This window comes from Sardina pilchardus, chromosome 13 (assembly GCF_963854185.1).
Source record: "Sardina pilchardus chromosome 13, fSarPil1.1, whole genome shotgun sequence".
NCBI lineage: Eukaryota > Metazoa > Chordata > Actinopteri > Clupeiformes > Clupeidae > Sardina > Sardina pilchardus.
This window is the reverse complement of record NC_085006.1, coordinates 15080065-15097195: the sequence shown is the minus strand read 5'-3', so window position 1 is coordinate 15097195 and position 17131 is coordinate 15080065. Positions and strand designations below refer to the sequence as shown.

Genomic DNA, 17131 nt, shown 5'->3' with positions numbered 1-17131 from the left:
TTTTAAGTCTAGCAGTAGGGAGGCTCTGGCCATTTGTCTCACACGGGTGTTGTCACTGTTTAACATGGTGGTTAGATGGGATTGTCTGGCAGCTGTATAGGCCCACATGCAGTTGGGAACCCCCAAGCCCCCATCCTGCCGCCTCTGAAAGATGAAACATCTTGTAGAGTGTGTGTTAAGAGCGAGCCATTTCCTCACCACCTGTACAGTTTTACTGTCCATTTCATGAAGGACCTTCTGTGGAATGTGGACATTTGAAAATAGATGTTGAATTTTGGAGAATGCTATGTCCCTTACTGCTTGCAGCTTAAAGACAACGGGGAGAGGTGATGTGTCAATGAGCTCCAGGTTACTCATGTAGTGTTGTGCCATGTCTGTCACTTGCTGACTCCATTCACCAGCGATGTTGAACTTGTGACCAAGATAGCTGTAGGTCTCATGTCTAGCACACACACACACACACACACACACACACACTCACACATACACACACATACATCTTCACACTTATTCAGAAGTTTAACATTGATTGTTCACAGGGAGAACCAGGAGATGTTGGGCCAAATGGTTACCCAGGACAGCAGGTAAGTGCACACTTTCTACATGTATCTGTTGTTAGATGTCCCCTTCGCTTTTATAGTACAGTCATGCTTCTGTAATAACAGTACCATGTGTGTTACCTCATCCATGCCCATAACACCTCACTAATAGCACCACAATAGCGCGGTTCGATCCCTGACCAGTAGGAAAAATGTGGGCGGGGGAGTGGTTGAGTGGAATTGGTTTTCAGTACTGCTCTTGGTGCAGGTTCCAACATTGGGCTACATTAACATATAGTACTGTATATAGTATTGATAAATGTGAAATTGAAATGTATTTCTGCCCCTGCAGGGGTTCACCGGAGCCCCCGGATATCAGGGCATTAAAGGAGACCAAGGAGAACCTGGCGGTCCGGTAATGGCATAATACTGTACCACACGCACAAACACAGACACAGACACACACACACACACACACACACACACACACACACACACAAATATATATGACATGCTGTATACTACAGTATTCTGTTTCTGTACATTAATGTAATTTTTTTTTCAGGGGAAACCTGGGAAGGAAGGCACGCCAGGAGCCTATGGCTTACAGGTAATGGGAAAAAGGAGATTCCTTTGAGTTTTCTTTGTGCGTGTATGTCTGTCTGTGTAATAGTGTTAGTATGAATCTGTGTGTGTCTGTGTTTGTGTGCGTGTACTGTATTTGCATGTGTATGTGTGTACAGTATGTGTGTGTGTGTGTGTGTGTGTGTGTGTGTGTGTGTGTGTGTGCGCGTGTGTGTATGTATGTATGTGTGTCCATTGAACTGAACATTATGTTGTGTGTGTGTGTGTGTGTGTCCTCAGGGGGAGGGAGGTATGACGGGTCCCCCAGGCCCTCCAGGGATTGACGGGCCCCCGGTGAGTGACCCGTCCAAGGATAGAACACACACTCAGAGGAAAACACTGCTTTCGGCATTTGATTACTTAGATTCCATTGTTTTCAACATTACCACACACACTACCACTGGCACCGTTCGCTGCCACCTATAGAGTACGATTCAGTTCTATTTTTTGTCAGTGCCACTCAGTAACATCCATTGTTTATCAAATGCTTGTCAGTTGAAACGGTCTGCACTGGTGTCCATGGGCAAGTGACAGAAAGTATTGGCATGTCACTCATGTTGGTGCCTTTGTATTGTGTGTTTATATTGTATATGGTTAACCATGGAGTCAGGTTCTATTTCATACGGTATATTCGTAATTATATAAGAATGTGTGAAGTGTAAGGTTGTGTATATTTGTGTATGTGCAATTGATTTGTTGTGTGTGTGTGCTACTGCAGGGGGAAAAAGGTGATCTTGGTCCCACTGGTCCTCCAGGAGATGTAAGTTACTGTTGTTTATCTCCTGCTATACTCTTAAAACTAATGTGTTGAAGACAACATAACTTGCATTGTTTTGTTTTTTTTAATCACATCTCTATGTCCACATAGGGACAACACAGTTTTTATTTGTTGCACATGTGCGTACATGTGTTGTAAATAACACAACTTGCATTGAAAACAACACTTGCAACTTGCATTGTTTTCTTAACACATCTCTGTGTCCAGATAGGGACAACACATTCGCTTTAAGAGTGTATTATAATGTAACACAGTGGGTGCTGTGATGGGTCCAGTTCAAAATCAGATATTGTGAGATAATGACTGCAGTGATCCTCCATGTCCCCAGCTCTGCCTTTATTAGTTTGCTTGATCAAGCTCACAGCAGTGCAAAGCATTGTTGTTCTTGGTATGTGGACTTGTGGATCCATTGTGAGGGCACACATAAAACGTGCTGCCCTTTAACCTGTAGGAGGCACTGTATTTAGCAAACATGTATTCTGGCCCTGAATTTTAGTTGAGAGTCAGATGTGGTCTGGGGGCTTTGTGGTTTTGTTAACAGACTACAGAGTAAAACATGACTAGCAGTGCTGTGCAATAATAATCTTATATGAACACATCAAGTGCAAGTGCAAATTAGTAAAGTGGTGTCTTGAACGCATGTTGAAATAAACACACATTCGGTTAATGCTGAATACAAAAAAAGACCACAACCCAAATTTGTAATTTGACCCTAAATGATATGTTGCATGTGGCAGTGTGTGGAGTGAATCAGGCTCGGTATAATATGTGGTCCCATGGGCACTCTAACCCTCCTCGATGGGACCACCATGATGGTTCTTACGCTTCTTACTCGGAGGTTTCTCTGTGCTTCAGGTGGTCCATATCACCAACGGGATCAAAGGAAGTCAAGGGGTGCCTGGATCCCCTGGTCCGTCAGGTCCAACCGGAACAGCAGGTACACACCAGCAGCACCCACACACACATGGTCAAGGAAAAGCAGGAGCATATAGGCCTGGGCACCGAACGTCAATGTTTTTATGGCACCGACCAAAATTCTCCTATCCTACTGAAAAATGTATTATGTTTCTTTGCCAAATTCTGATACCCAAAGAAATAAATCTTAGTAAATCGTCTTAGTAGCTTTGTGTGAAGAGATCTAAAGTGGCGGATGATTGGCTGCTTCATGTAAAGTTACACAGGTCACACAGAGGTCTTTATATTGGCTGCTTAAGAGGTCTTCAGACCTTCAGGCTGATTAGCTAATTAGCGATTAGCTCATTGATTCGTGTTGAGCATACTGACAGAAGCAATATGTGGGAAGACTTTTTACTTGTGAAGCCACAATATCCACCCCTGTTGGGAGGCCTGGGCAATGATCTTTGCTTAGTCTATGTTTCTGTCATGGTATATACTGTATGGTCTCGCTAACTGTGTACTCTTCAGTTATGATGGTGTTACATGAGAGGTTTTTGTCCAGCGTGGATGTACAATTAATGCACACACAATGCCTTTGTATTACACATTATGCCTTTGTGCCTGAATATAGAGGAATTTCTTTCTGATTTTAGGTCCACCTGGGTTTCCCGGGATGAAAGGCGAACCAGGTAAGAAAAGAAAAAAAATAGATGCACTGCATAGTGATACACAATATGACCGCCGCTCAGCACAATCTCTCCACATAAATAAATTGACTTGTCAACTTTTTTCCCCCTGTAACTCCTATTTGTGCAATTTATATGCATATATCTTCTACTCTTGCAGCTCATGTGTATATAAATGAGTGCATGCATGTTTGCTTTTGTGTATAAGTGTGTGTGTGTGTGTGTGTGTGTGTGTGTGCGCGCGCGTGTGTGTGTATGTGCGTGTGTGTATGCATATGTGTGTGTGTGTGTGTGTGTGTGTGTTTGTGTGTATCTGTGCGTATGAATCTGTGGATGTGTGTGTGCGTACGTGTGTGTGTGTTAGTGTGTGACCGTACCATTCTTAACCAGTAACCCCTCGCTCAATAGCTCCTTCTGCAGGCCGATGGGTGTACAGTCACATTTATTTTATAGCCGATGAAATTTGTGGATGAAATTCCACAAAACTTGGCATACTCCCAGAGGATGTCAGGTTAATCATACACATGAGATTTGGTGCAGTTCATAACATGTGTTCCACCTGCAATACCACCTGCATTAACTTCTGACACCCGAATGCCGTGCCGTCCATCCCTAAACTGTACATGCTTATACTGTCCATACACATGCAGTGCTCACTTGTCCGCTTGTTTGTGGTTCTCTAGCGGAAAACATCATTGGGCCTGACGGTAAGCCTGGGGCCCCTGGCATTCCTGGTCGGAAAGGAGAGAAGGGGGATCCTGGCCCCTCATATCCAGGCCCTCCTGGCCCAGACGGACCCCCAGGAGATCCAGGGACAAAGGGTTTCCCTGGACCAAAAGGAAAAGCAGGTCATTGATATTTGGTTATATATTTGGCTTATAGATTTGGCAACTCTGCACCAAAAGAAATTTCAAACCTTTCATAAAATAACTGTAAGGGTAATAGGTATTGGTTCATATTTGAATGACTTTATTGTCTAATTACTATTCTCCTATTTAGTCATTGTTTTATTTTCATTGGATTGCTTATATTGACACTATTTATTGTTTAAGTAGCTATTCTCCTTAGTCGACACTATAGTATGATCAACTGCTAAATTTAATTATTGTGTTCTTTTGTTTGTATGTCACTTTGGACAAAAGCGTCTGCTTAGCACCACCACCATAACCATAACCATAACCATATACAGTATGAGTACTTGAATAGTTGTTTGCAATATGGCCACAGAGTGGATGGACTTGTCTAAAAGGACTTTGATTAAAAGGAAAGTGATTGAAATGTAGTTCAGTAGTGGTTAATGAAATGCCCTTCTGAACAGACAGCTAGACGACCGTGAGGCGTAATCAGCGGAATTTAGCAAGAGTGTCCTGGATTAGAAGTACTGTAGATTAGATGCATAATCTTGGATTAGAATTAGGTACTGTGAGCACTGAAGAGTTAATTTGAGATTTTTCGTGCATGTCTTTCTTCTGCAGATATGACATTGGGTAAAGGAGAGCGAGGACCTCCAGGAAGAAAGGGCATGCAGGGCCCATCAGGACCCAAAGGTGGCATGGGATTTCCGGGTAGGTGAAGTTATCTGCTCACTGACCTGTCCATCCAAATCTTGTCAAATATGTTTATTTTCATCTTCTTCTCCCTCCCCCCCCCCCTCTCTCTCCAATTTTTACACTTTTCATATTCATATCATATTGTCATATAGTGCTGAGACAGTGACTCTTTTGCATATGCACCTCTCCTCTTTCCCACTTTTCCGTGTTCTCTCAGGTGACAAGGGAGAGTTATGCTATGTTTGCGTTGATCGTGGACCAACTTTTGGACCCAAGGGTCCGAAGGGAGCTCCTGGTCCACCTGGGCAATCAGGTGAGATGTAACTCAAAGGCATTAGCTTATTACATTACATTACATTACATTTGGCTGACGCTTTTTAACCAAAGCGACTTACAACATGGTAAAAACATTTAAGCTTTTTAGAGCACTTCTAACAAAACCACAATAAGTACATCAATGAGTGTAATAAGTGCATCAATGAGTGCAATTAGTAGTGCTATGAGAGGAGATGTTCTCTGAAGAGCTGGGCTTATCGTCATACACAACCAAATCACCTGAATGATTTTCCGGTAACACTGTACTTGACAGGTTAATTCATAACACATTCATAACAGCTGTCATGAACTGCACATGAAGCATTTATGACTGATTCATAAACATGACTCAACATTCATACCAACATGAATGTTGTATGAATTGGTATGAATGTTGAGCATGCTTCATGAAACAATCATGGATGCTTCATGAGCAGTTCATGACAGCTGTTATGAATGTGTAATGAACGAACCCGTCAAGTAAAGTGTTACCGCGATTGTTTAACTTTTGACACGTTTTTGACGTTTTGTCTTCCACATTCATGAAAGGGTTGGTATGAATGTTGAGTCATGTTTCATGAAACAGTCATGAATGCTTCATGTGCAGTTCATGACAGCTGTTATGAATGTGTTATGAACGAACCCGTCAAGTAAAGTGTTACCGATTTTCCTAATCCCTGCTTTTGTGTGTGTTCTGATACCTCATACAACTTCAGGAAGGCCAGGATTCACAGGACTAAAAGGCGATCAGGGTGTGATCGGATTGCCTGGTTCCCCTGGGTCACAGGTGAGCGTGTTAACAAAATCTGTGAAAAAATAATAAAATAATTCCCAGCTAGCTTTGTCTATACCACATTGTATCTCAAGAGACACCTCATCAAATACCAGTCAATGGAAAAGCCGTGAAAACAGTTTTAGGACAACTGGAGACAACTACACATTACTTTGTGAAAAATTGATGGGAATCATGATGTCCATAATGGCCCTCAGTATGTCCTCATTCTTACTCAGAGGTCAAACGTTATGTTTTTTTGTCCCGTCACTTATTTTATTATAACATTTCCTGCAGGGCTCAACTGGAAACCCTGGTGTGAAGGGTGCTGCAGGGCCTAGTGGGGAAACTGTTATCGGGGTGCCACCACATGAGAAGGGTGACCCTGGAGATCGTGGAGCGTTTGGTCCCCCTGGTCCAGAAGGAATAGATGGAGCCTCAGGCCTCCCGGGTCCGAGTGGTTTGCCAGGGGACAAAGGAGAGCCGGTTAGTGAGCAAGAGCCATTTTGAGGAGGGCAGCTCTTGGTCTGGTCACATGGTCCCAATTTGCATAACCTCCTGGGCTCCTGATATGCCTGATAATTTCTGCAAATTCCATTAGTTCTGATAATTTCTTTTAATTCCATGAAGGTTTTCAACTTGGAATATTTCCAAAATTGCTCAGCTTAACTTCCCATGGAAAGTCTCTGGAAGCTGTTTTGCCCCTTTGCAACCCTACTGTAGCTATATACATGAGCCTCCTCCTCAGCATCCCCTGTCTCTCTTTCACACACATCCTCATTCTGGGGATGATGATAACTGCATTGGTCATAAACTAGCAAAGACATGTAAGAGATATGGCATGTGTATGATAGGGCCTTATAAGTTAACCAACTTTCTCATGTATGTCCTATAGGGACAAAACTGCAACATTTACAGCAATTAAAAAGAAAAAAAAACACTTCTGGGATGTTTTTGTTTTGGCCTATTTTTGATTAAATGGCTACTTACAGTGCTCGGCATAAGTGAATACAGAGACAGGCAGATTTTTTTCTAAAGGTAAGTGATTTGCATTGAGCTCAATGAGCATCAGATCAGGCTAACTGAAAAAAACACCATGCCAATCTCTTGGTATGGTGAAGAGTATGTGATGATGTGGAGCTATACTAATTCCAAAGGCCAGTGGAACTTTATCAGGATACATAGGATCCTGGATCCATGAAATAACTGGTCTTATTGACCATCTAAACTGACCATTTATTTATTAACGAGACATTATTCATTTACAAAGAAAATTAGTATCCTTAAAGTTTGGATTATTCCTCATTTATTTAATGAAAACATTAAGATCACTTTCAAAAAGATGATTTCTTATTCCTCTTTTTAGTCAACTTTAGCATGGATGTATTCACTTGCCGAGCACTGTATCTGTCTGTGACCACCTTTTAAATCTAAATTAGTGTCCTTAAAGTTTGGATTTGTCCTCATTTATTTAATTAAAACATTAAGATCACTTTCTAAAAGATGATTTCTTATTCCTCTTTTTAGTCAACTTTAGCATGGGTGTATTCACTTGCTGAGCACTGTATCTGTCTGTGCCCACCTTTTAATTCTACCTCTCCAGAGCAAAGGGGAGAAGGGGGGTCGTGGCCCCCCAGGATCACCTGGGCTTCCAGGCCGCCCGGGGCCCGTTGGCTCCCAGGGTGCCCTTGGGGTGGGGCCCCCTGGCCCTCAGGGACCCAAGGGGAACACTGGAGTGCTGGGTCTGCCAGGTGCACCTGGAGATGCAGGTACCTATGAAAGTGGCCGTAAGAAGGTGTGTGTGTGTGTGTGTGTGTGTGTGTGTGTGTGTGTGTGTGTGTGTGTGTGTGTGTGTGTGTGTGTGTGTGTATGCGTGTGTGTGTGTGTGTGTGTGTGTGTGTGTGTGTGTGTGTGTACATGTCATGGTGATGAGAATCAGAACGGAGTGTGCCTGATGGTACTGTAACTTTGACAGACACATTGAGGTTTATTGCAACAGCATGAAGTTGCTGTTGCTGTCTAGAGTTGTGGTACCAGCTCCAGTGTATTCTCTAAACATCATCATTGGGAAAGTGATGTACTGTAACTTTTTCATTCTGATGTACCAGTGTCATCTTGCCACTTTGGTTTTAGTATTTTCTTATTTTTGGACTCTTTAATAGCCTTTTTTATGTATTTATTTGTCTATTTATTTACTCATTTATTCTATTGTTCATCTCTAGTTGATGAGTTTTGTAACTTTTATTCCTGGCTTGTGCCTTATTGTCAGCTCGACACTTATTATGTATATCCTCCTTCTGTTGATGCTTTTTTTTTTTAAAAAGATAACTCTACCTGTGAAGCACTTTGGGCCAATGGCTGTTGTTTTAAATGTGCTATAAATAAAGTGACTTGACCTGACTTGACTTGACTTGACTTGACTTGACTTGACTTAAACATCTCTGATCCTTTGGTGCCGTGTTTCTTGTAGGCGCAAAAGGGGAGCCAGGAGCCACATTTACCACACCAGGGGATGTTGGTCCTCCCGGGCCTAAAGGCCAACCTGGTCAACCAGGGACCCCAGGTGCAGAAAACACACATACATACACACAGGCTTTTTGTATTTCCGTACATGAAAATGTATGTTGTGTATTATCCTGAGAAATGTCAATTGCTTTCCAGGCTTGTGCATTGTTGGTTTTGTGAACATATACTTTAACACAAGGTGTTGACTGTGTGTTCTGTTTCAGGAAGTCCTGGCAGTCCTGGTCTTCCAGGTTTCCCTGGTCTATTTGGCGTCAAAGGACAAAAGGGTTACTCTATACAAGGCCCTCCAGGAAATATTGGACCCAAAGGTTTGCATGATTTTTGTTACTCAAAAACTGTGTGTGCGTGTGTGTGTGTGTGTGTGTGTGTGTGTGTGTCATGCTATGTGTTCTTTCTCTCAGGTGAGGAAGGTGAGATAGGGCCCGCAGGCCCGGCAGGGTATGGTAGTCCTGGACGCCCAGGACCCTCCGGACCTCCTGGGATGCCAGGGAAAGAGGTAAGACACATTCATATGTATGTTGACGTGTGTGTGTGTGTGTGTGTGTGTGTGTGTGTACTCTTAAAACTAAGTTGTCCCTATCTGGACACAGAGATGTGTTAAAAAACAACACATACAAAAATAACAAAAACAACGTATTGGAAACAACACAAACTGTGTTGTCTCTATCTGGACACAGAGATGTGTAGTTTTCAACACATTTATATTAAGAGTGAGTGTGTGTGTGTGTGTGTGTGTGTGTGTGTGTGTGTCTGTCAAACCCATGCTAAATGTCTGTTCCGGTGTACAGGGCGAGCGAGGCTTTGGCCCCATGGGGCTGAAAGGCCGTCCGGGAGCCCAAGGGGATGACGGGCCTCCTGGGCCTGTGGGTGACTCAGGGCCCCCTGGCTACCCAGGCCATAAAGGAGACCCCGGAAGAAATGGTAGCCCAGGAGAAATGGGTAAGTGTTCCATGTCTGAGACATTCAGTTACAGTACAAGCTGTTAAGTGGCTAAGGAGCTGTTGTAGTATGCAGTAGCCAGTAGGTTTTCAGTTTGATTCCTGGAACTCTTCTGGTCATAATGATTACTCAATTGCTGCAGCAAAATACTACATACTTCTGCTCACTGTAAAATATATTTTTTTGTCAGGGTCTCCTGGAGGAAGTGGACCTGAGGGTCCAAAAGGTTTTCCTGGGAACTGTACGGCTGGAGGCGCAGGAGCTCCGGGAGAGACTGGCCCCAGAGGTCCTCAGGGTCCCCCAGGTAGGCAAACAATGCCCTTTTTGTCCATTAAGGGCCTCCTTACACATCCTTACAAGATCTTTGACAAGATTTGGGAAAGATTCTTTAAAAATGGTCTTTTCAGCTTGTGTTTGCAAGTTTTTAAGTTCATTATAATAGCTGTTTATTTCTATTTTTTGGTCTGTCTGCCTTTCATATATTTACAGGTCCAACAGGAGAACGAGGTAATCCAGGGTATCCTGGTCCCCCAGGCAAAGGTTTCCCAGGGAACCAGGGCCAGTTTGGAATCCCAGGGTTTCCTGGAATACCTGGTCCCAAAGGTGCAACTGGACTAAAGGGCTTCAGGGGTGAAGATGGCAAACAAGGAAGACCAGGTAGAACACATGGCGTAAACACACACACATGCACACACCACATACCCGTATATGTATACAAATGCAACTTGCGCCAACCTGCATTGACACCTTTAGTGCTTGGAGTTGCTATTCAAGCTTGTCAGCAGGAGACCATTAAACTATTTATTGGGCGTTTTTCAATACACACACAAAGTGTTTGTGTTTCATTTGGTTTTTGGAGTTGCTATTATTTATCATTATTTATCATTATTTATCCACTTACTAATGTAAGGTGTTCTAAACTGGCATGCTATCTTGAGTGGAGATACCCTGCAATCCATTTGTCTCGTAAGTCCCCCACCCGAGTTGGAAAGTGTAAATTACCCAACTTTCTTGCGGCATTTCACGGACACGGCCACTGAGAGCGAGAAAGCGTTTGTGAAGAGAGACTGACATCTTAAAAGCTCCTAAGTTTTCAAGACCTTGTGAAGTAAGCTTTTTGGAGTTGGATTTACTATTTTTCATTTAACTATTTTTTGGGAAAGAGTACTCTAAAATAAAAAACCCACGTTTGGCTGTTGTGTACCCTACACCCCGCCTGCTACAAAGAGAAACCTCTCACGACATCACTACGTGTTTTGTGTATTTTGACGACAACGTTACATCCAGCCTTTTGCCTAGTAGACATGCTGAGGATAACAAAACCCTGCCTGGCGTGTGCGTGTCAGCGCCCCATCTTTGGTAGGTACTAGCTATGCGTTGAGGGCTGGTTCCTTCTCTAAGAAACCTGTGGGAAAAAGTTTCTCAACCCCATCTGTTTTAGTCCCATACATTTAATTGCTGCAGCCAGGGGCAATACAGTATGAACCCTGCAGTCCTGTTAGTGTCTGTTTTCTTAGCCATGACAGTTAGCCCAAATGGGCTCTGGTTAGCCTCAGACTCTAGTTTATAGCATAGTAGCCTAAATGTTTTCATCTAGTGTTATTGTTTTGGCTAGCCGATCTTGTTCGAAATACCATAGGTTTCTTGTTTATAATTCACACCGCGGCCTCACGTAATGGAGGAAAAAGCCCTTTTTGTCCCATAAATGGGAAACCACCCAGAATCCTGCAATTTGATTGGCTCCCAGAATCCTGCAATCTGATTGGCTGTTGGAATCCTGCAATCTGATTGGTTGTTGGAATCCTGCAATCTGATTGGCTCCCAGAATCCTGCAATCTGATTGGCTGTTGGAATCCTGCAATCTGATTGGCCCCCAGAATCCTGCAATCTGATTGGCTGTTGGAATCCTGCAATCTGATTGGCCCCCAGAATCCTGCAATTTGATTGGCTCCCAGAATCCTGCAATATGATTGGCTCCCAGAATCCTGCAATCTGATTGGCTGTTGGAATCCTGCAATCTGATTGGCCCCCAGAATCCTGCAATCTGATTGGCTGTTGGAATCCTGCAATCTGATTGCCCCCCAGAATCCTACAATTTGATTGGCTCCCAGAATCCTGCGATTTGATTGGCTCCCAGAATCCTGCAATCTGATTGGCTGTTGGAATCCTGCAATCTGATTGGTTCCAGGAATCCTGCAATCTGATTGGCTGTTGGAATCCTGCAATCTGATTGGCTCCTGGAATCCTGCAATCTGATTGGTTGTTGGAATCCTGCAATCTGATTGGCCCCCAGAATCCTGCAATTTGATTGGCTCCCAGAATCCTGCAATCTGATTGGCTGTTGGAATCTTGCAAACTGATTGGCTGTTGGATTCCTGCAATCTGATTGGCTGTTGGAATCCTACAATCTGATTGGCTCCCAGAATCCTGCAATGAACTGGTTATGTATGCATATTTATAGCTCAGAACTCAGGTTTCAGTCTTTCGGAATTAACCCTCATAAACGACCCTGTTGTGTCAAATGGGCTTGCGCAGCTAATGCTAGTCATAGCTATGCTAGTTAGCCAAGGACTAGCCTACCATGCCCGTGAAGTAGCTGGTTGTTGGTATCCAACATGGCGGCGCAATGTTAAGTCTATGGAGAAATTTTTAATAGTTTTCAATTCATAGTTCAAAATGTATAAAAGTTACAAAGTTGAAAAAAACATAGCTGAAGTCACAGAAGTACGATCTACGTGACACAGTTTGAATGAAGTTTCTATGTTAAACAGTTGAGGCTGAATTAGACGCACAAATTCGTTATAAGAAAAATAAGAAGAAGATATCGGATAACAGTAGAGTGCATTTGCATGCACTTTAATGACTAGCTAGCCTGCTGAATGCCCATTGTGGCTGGAGAAAAATGCGATAGCACTTGTTGAAATTGAAATAGGCAAAATTGATACTAAAAATGTTTTTATTATTAATTCACATTGACCATAACCAACAACGGAGAATGAGGGACGTGTTCTCATGTTCTAGACAAATGTCCAGCACTAAGAGACAGCTGCTGCCCTGGTGGCATCCATGTTCTTCCAGAAAAGGCTACAAACCCCAGCGTTTGCGCTAGCCTCTCATTCGTATGTCGTACAGGTGGGCGTACGAGACTTATGAGACAAATGGATAGCGGCAATAGACCCACTAAATATCTTACAATGTGTAGCTATTTTGACTATACACACATACATGAAATACATACACACATATATACTGTATATATATATATATACACACACACACACACACACACACACAAAATGATTGCTGATGTGTTGCAATTGTGTTCAGGCAGTCGGGGAAACCAAGGAAGTCCAGGCCCAGTTGGGCCACCAGGACCAAGTGGCAACCCTGGACAAGATGGGCCACCTGGACCTCGAGGTGAGATCCATGCCCTTTTTGTGTCGTGTATTTTTTGCTTTACTTATTGATTGACCTCGGTCTTACCACTTACATTCTAATGTAGATGACGTTGGCCAAATTGATGGATGATGGATGATGAATGATGACCTTGACAGTTATTGTTTTTGAGACAACTGGTAGAGGTTCAAGATCATGCTGACAGTATAGAATGCTCAACAGGCCAGCCTGGTATCGATGGCGCAATTGGAACCCCAGGTCTCCGAGGTCAACCTGGAGACAGGGGGGCTCTAGGACTCAAAGGGGAGGACCGGACTGTGCCTATGCCAGGGGACAACGGAGATCCAGGGCCAACAGGTGAGTTTTCATGTTGGAAATATAGCGTAAAAAATATAATGATCCATCTTCATGTCTCCTATTTTACAGTCTGTTTGCCCCTATCTCCACTGTATTCTATGTTTGTTTGAAAAGATGGTTCCCCTTATTCAAACACTGTGTAGTAAATTAAGGAAACTACCCAGGTGCAAAAAGATAAACAAGGAGACGTCAAAAGGGTTGTTTCATGGAGGATAGGTCTGTGCACACTTTCAGCTAATGCCTTTGCCTCTACTGTATGTGTTTCCCATGCTGTGCTCCACGTGTGTGCTCTGTAGGTCCTCCTGGTCCTACTGGAGACAGAGGTGCGCCGGGCGCTGTGGGATTCGATGGAATCAATGGCAAAAACGGGTTACCAGGAAGCACTGGCCCACCAGGTAGCCAACACAACATCAATACACAGCTCTCCCCAACTCATACACTCTCTCACACACATTGTACACCCCCCCCCCCCCCCCCCCTCATTCATGTTCTTCTATTTTCTTCATTCTTGTCTTTTCTCTCGACATCTCTCCCTCATTCTACCCTTTTCACGTCCTCCTCATTTCATTTTCTGCGCAGGTCCCATCGGTGATCCTGGTGCAGATGGTTTGCCGGGATCTCCTGGTGTAAATGGGGATAGTGGGTCTCCAGGACTGATTGGCTTTCCAGGTAACAGGCATTTAATACACAAGCACACATGAGAGCTCAAGTCCAAGCTCAAGTCCAAGATTCCACACGGTCATGTATGATGAACGTTTGCTATCAGGGTCAAAATGTTCAAAAAAAAAAATTTTTGAAATTAAACTCACACAATGTTATAAACCGTAACCGTAAGTCATGGTGTATTTATGGAATACATATATGGATTTAGGTTGCGATGCTGACTCTCAGGCATCTCCAGTGTTAATACACACTCACACACACACACACACACACACACACACACACACATAGAGAGAGAGAGTATGTCACCTGTATTAACCCATGTTCATTCTTTCTTAGGTATGAATGGACAGAAAGGTGAAAAAGGCTCCTCAGGCTCAGAGGGACCAGCAGGAGTTCCAGGACAGAAGGGGATCAAAGGCCCCAAAGGAAGCACAAGCCCACCTGGACCAGGTTCCAAGGGCCAGAAAGGAGAAAGGGTAACAAAACATGTGCTGTGTACAAAGGCTTAGCAACACCGTCTTTCATCTCAACAGATAGAGGATAGAGGATATGAATTGTAATTTGGTTGGATGGAGCTGTGATTGGAATGACTGTATAGATCACATGCATGTACTGTCAGAGGTTTGAGTCCAGCTTCAGAAAGTTAAAGTCCTACCACATACAGTATCTGTGCCAACCATTCACTTAAAGCAGCTGATTAGCTCAACTCTTCAGCCAGGTAGAGCGGTTAATTGTGTTAATTGTCACCTGTGTTAAGTGCACAGGTAGAATCAATACATGATTGGACTTTTACTCTCTGAAGCTGGACCTTTGGGATATGAATTGTAATTTGGTTGGAACTGTGATTGGAATGACTGTATACAGTAGATCAACATATTGTTTGTGCACCTGCATGCACATGGTTGTTTGATACTTTAAATGATCAAAACTCGACTATCATCAGGCCAACGTACAAATTTCAGATATTTATCTCTCGGTGTGGTGTTCTTTACTTCTCATCTTCTCGTGACCATTTCTCCCTTCGTCAGGGGGATTCGGGGTACCCTGGCGGGAGGGGGCTGAGAGGCCCCAAGGGCTCTTCAGGGGGATCCGGTCGTCCTGGCTTCAAGGGGTTGTCTGGAGAGAAAGGTGTTACTGGGCTACCAGGACTGCCAGGTAAGAGCCTTACCCACACACAAGCACACACACAAGCACACAAGCACACAAGCACACACACACACACACACACACACACACACACACACACACACACACACACACAGAACAGCACAGCACAGCACAGCAAGTTGTTGCCCTACGAATGCACATACACACAGTAGTTATTTTTTAATTGCATTTAAGTTTCTTGTAAGTTAGATCATCTTGCACAGATGCGCTCTCTTCCCGATCCCACACTCTCTCCTCCTATCTCTCTCAGGTCCTCCAGGACGGGGCGGAGAGAAGGGCAGCGATGGCCCTCCAGGTTCTCGCGGCCTTCCGGGACCAGGTGGCCTCCCAGGTGTGTTTCGGAGAAATATTACGACGACAGTTCCGAACAGAAACCAAACTAAAACCTTTCCCCCCCCCATTTCAAAACTAAAAACAATGTCACAATGTCAGTCTTGCCACAGCAGAGACTGATGGGAGAATGGGTTGTGCACATGAAAGGTGTTGTTTGTGGTTGTGTCTTGTGTTTTCTCCACTATTCATAATTCCTTCTTTTCTCCTCCCCTCCACCTCCTCCTCCTCCACCTCCTCCTCCTCCTCCTCCTCCACCTCCTCCTCCACCTCCTCCTCCTCCTCCTCCTCCTCACCTCCATCTCTGACTGCAGGGACGGACGGCCGGCCAGGGGACCCAGGTCCTCCGGGGGTCAGAGGGAACCAAGGCAGGGATGGGATTCCAGGGCCAGCAGGAGAGAAGGGCGATATAGGGGGTAAGATGTTATCCTCCACACATCCCCACCTTCACCCACACACAATCACAGAAGCATGGACATACGTAGAGTAGCAAGCTACACTAGGTCCGTAACTGAATCGCTCTGTTTGTGACGCGTACAATCCATTTTAGAAGATGGTCTTTTTACAATACATTACAAGAGTTCAGATGCAAAAGCCTCTAAATCCACTTTTGTCAAAAATGAGATAATGATGGTGAGTGAATGCTCTTCACATATAGTGTAAGTTAATTCAATAATTTAGCTTCAAAACTCACTAAATATCATACTCTTCCTGGTCTGAAATATTGATTTGTAGGCGAAGCCCTATAGGAGCCTGATACAAAATGCTCATTTAAAAGAAAAGTGGTCAGACGGATTTAGAGGCTTTTGCATCTGAACCCTTACATATAATACATCCCACCCTCCTGTGATTCAGCCATTTAGCTTTTAGCACTCAGGTTTTTGGAGCTTTTGATCATGTGGCAGCAACATCAAAGAGTGTTGCAACTCTCTCTTTCTATGGTTTTCTCATGTTGTTGTTCGTCTGCTTTGTTCAAGTAAAGATTCTCTTCATTCTAGCTTTGCCTTGCCTTTCTTTGCCCTGTGTTTCCCTGCAAACTGTGACAATATCAGTTACAAGTCCTACTGTATATTGAGGACAATATACCAAACAGACTTGTCTAGCACAGGATTATATGTGTTTAAATTACATCTATTTTACTTTGGCCTCTTATTCCATTGGGAAAGTCTTGTTTGCATTTTGTACTCCCCAACATATACACCACAAAAAGGATATTGAGACATACAATATTCATACCCACGGGGTACACTCAGGCAAGCTGATTATTTGAGTGCTTTATTGTGTTCTTGTGTCTCTGCAGCGGCTGAATATGGCCCCTCAGGACCAGAGGGACCAAAGGGGATAACAGGTACGACACATACACACACACATGCATGTACACACGGACACACACACATACATACATACATACATACATGAGGACACACTGACAAGTAATAACACAGGATTCATGATACCTACATACCTATTAAAGGTATACTATGCAACGTTTTTCAGTTAATCAATTCGTTCCATACTGTTATATGTGATTAAATGAGTCATTACCGGTCGAACAATGTTTTTTTTTGGCCGCTCTAGTGGTCTGTAGC

At 43.6% G+C, this 17131-nt stretch overlaps 1 protein-coding gene across 1 annotated transcript in view; it reads left to right on the top strand.

The window, feature by feature from the left end:
- Positions 1-17131, top strand: part of col4a3 (collagen, type IV, alpha 3) — a 54932-nt gene that overhangs the window by 24901 nt on the left and 12900 nt on the right. Inside the window, exons 14-41 of the mRNA XM_062552773.1 lie at positions 540-584; positions 892-954; positions 1105-1149; positions 1404-1457; positions 1882-1923; positions 2797-2878; positions 3492-3527; positions 4208-4372; positions 5000-5089; positions 5292-5387; positions 6106-6176; positions 6459-6647; positions 7765-7930; positions 8632-8724; positions 8891-8995; positions 9089-9183; positions 9476-9626; positions 9817-9930; positions 10116-10283; positions 12954-13043; positions 13245-13379; positions 13676-13774; positions 13959-14048; positions 14382-14521; positions 15074-15200; positions 15463-15543; positions 15857-15958; positions 16843-16890. Of these exons, the coding sequence (XP_062408757.1) occupies positions 540-584; positions 892-954; positions 1105-1149; positions 1404-1457; positions 1882-1923; positions 2797-2878; positions 3492-3527; positions 4208-4372; positions 5000-5089; positions 5292-5387; positions 6106-6176; positions 6459-6647; positions 7765-7930; positions 8632-8724; positions 8891-8995; positions 9089-9183; positions 9476-9626; positions 9817-9930; positions 10116-10283; positions 12954-13043; positions 13245-13379; positions 13676-13774; positions 13959-14048; positions 14382-14521; positions 15074-15200; positions 15463-15543; positions 15857-15958; positions 16843-16890 (2782 nt within the window). The remainder of the gene's footprint in view (positions 1-539; positions 585-891; positions 955-1104; positions 1150-1403; positions 1458-1881; positions 1924-2796; positions 2879-3491; positions 3528-4207; positions 4373-4999; positions 5090-5291; positions 5388-6105; positions 6177-6458; positions 6648-7764; positions 7931-8631; positions 8725-8890; positions 8996-9088; positions 9184-9475; positions 9627-9816; positions 9931-10115; positions 10284-12953; positions 13044-13244; positions 13380-13675; positions 13775-13958; positions 14049-14381; positions 14522-15073; positions 15201-15462; positions 15544-15856; positions 15959-16842; positions 16891-17131) is intronic.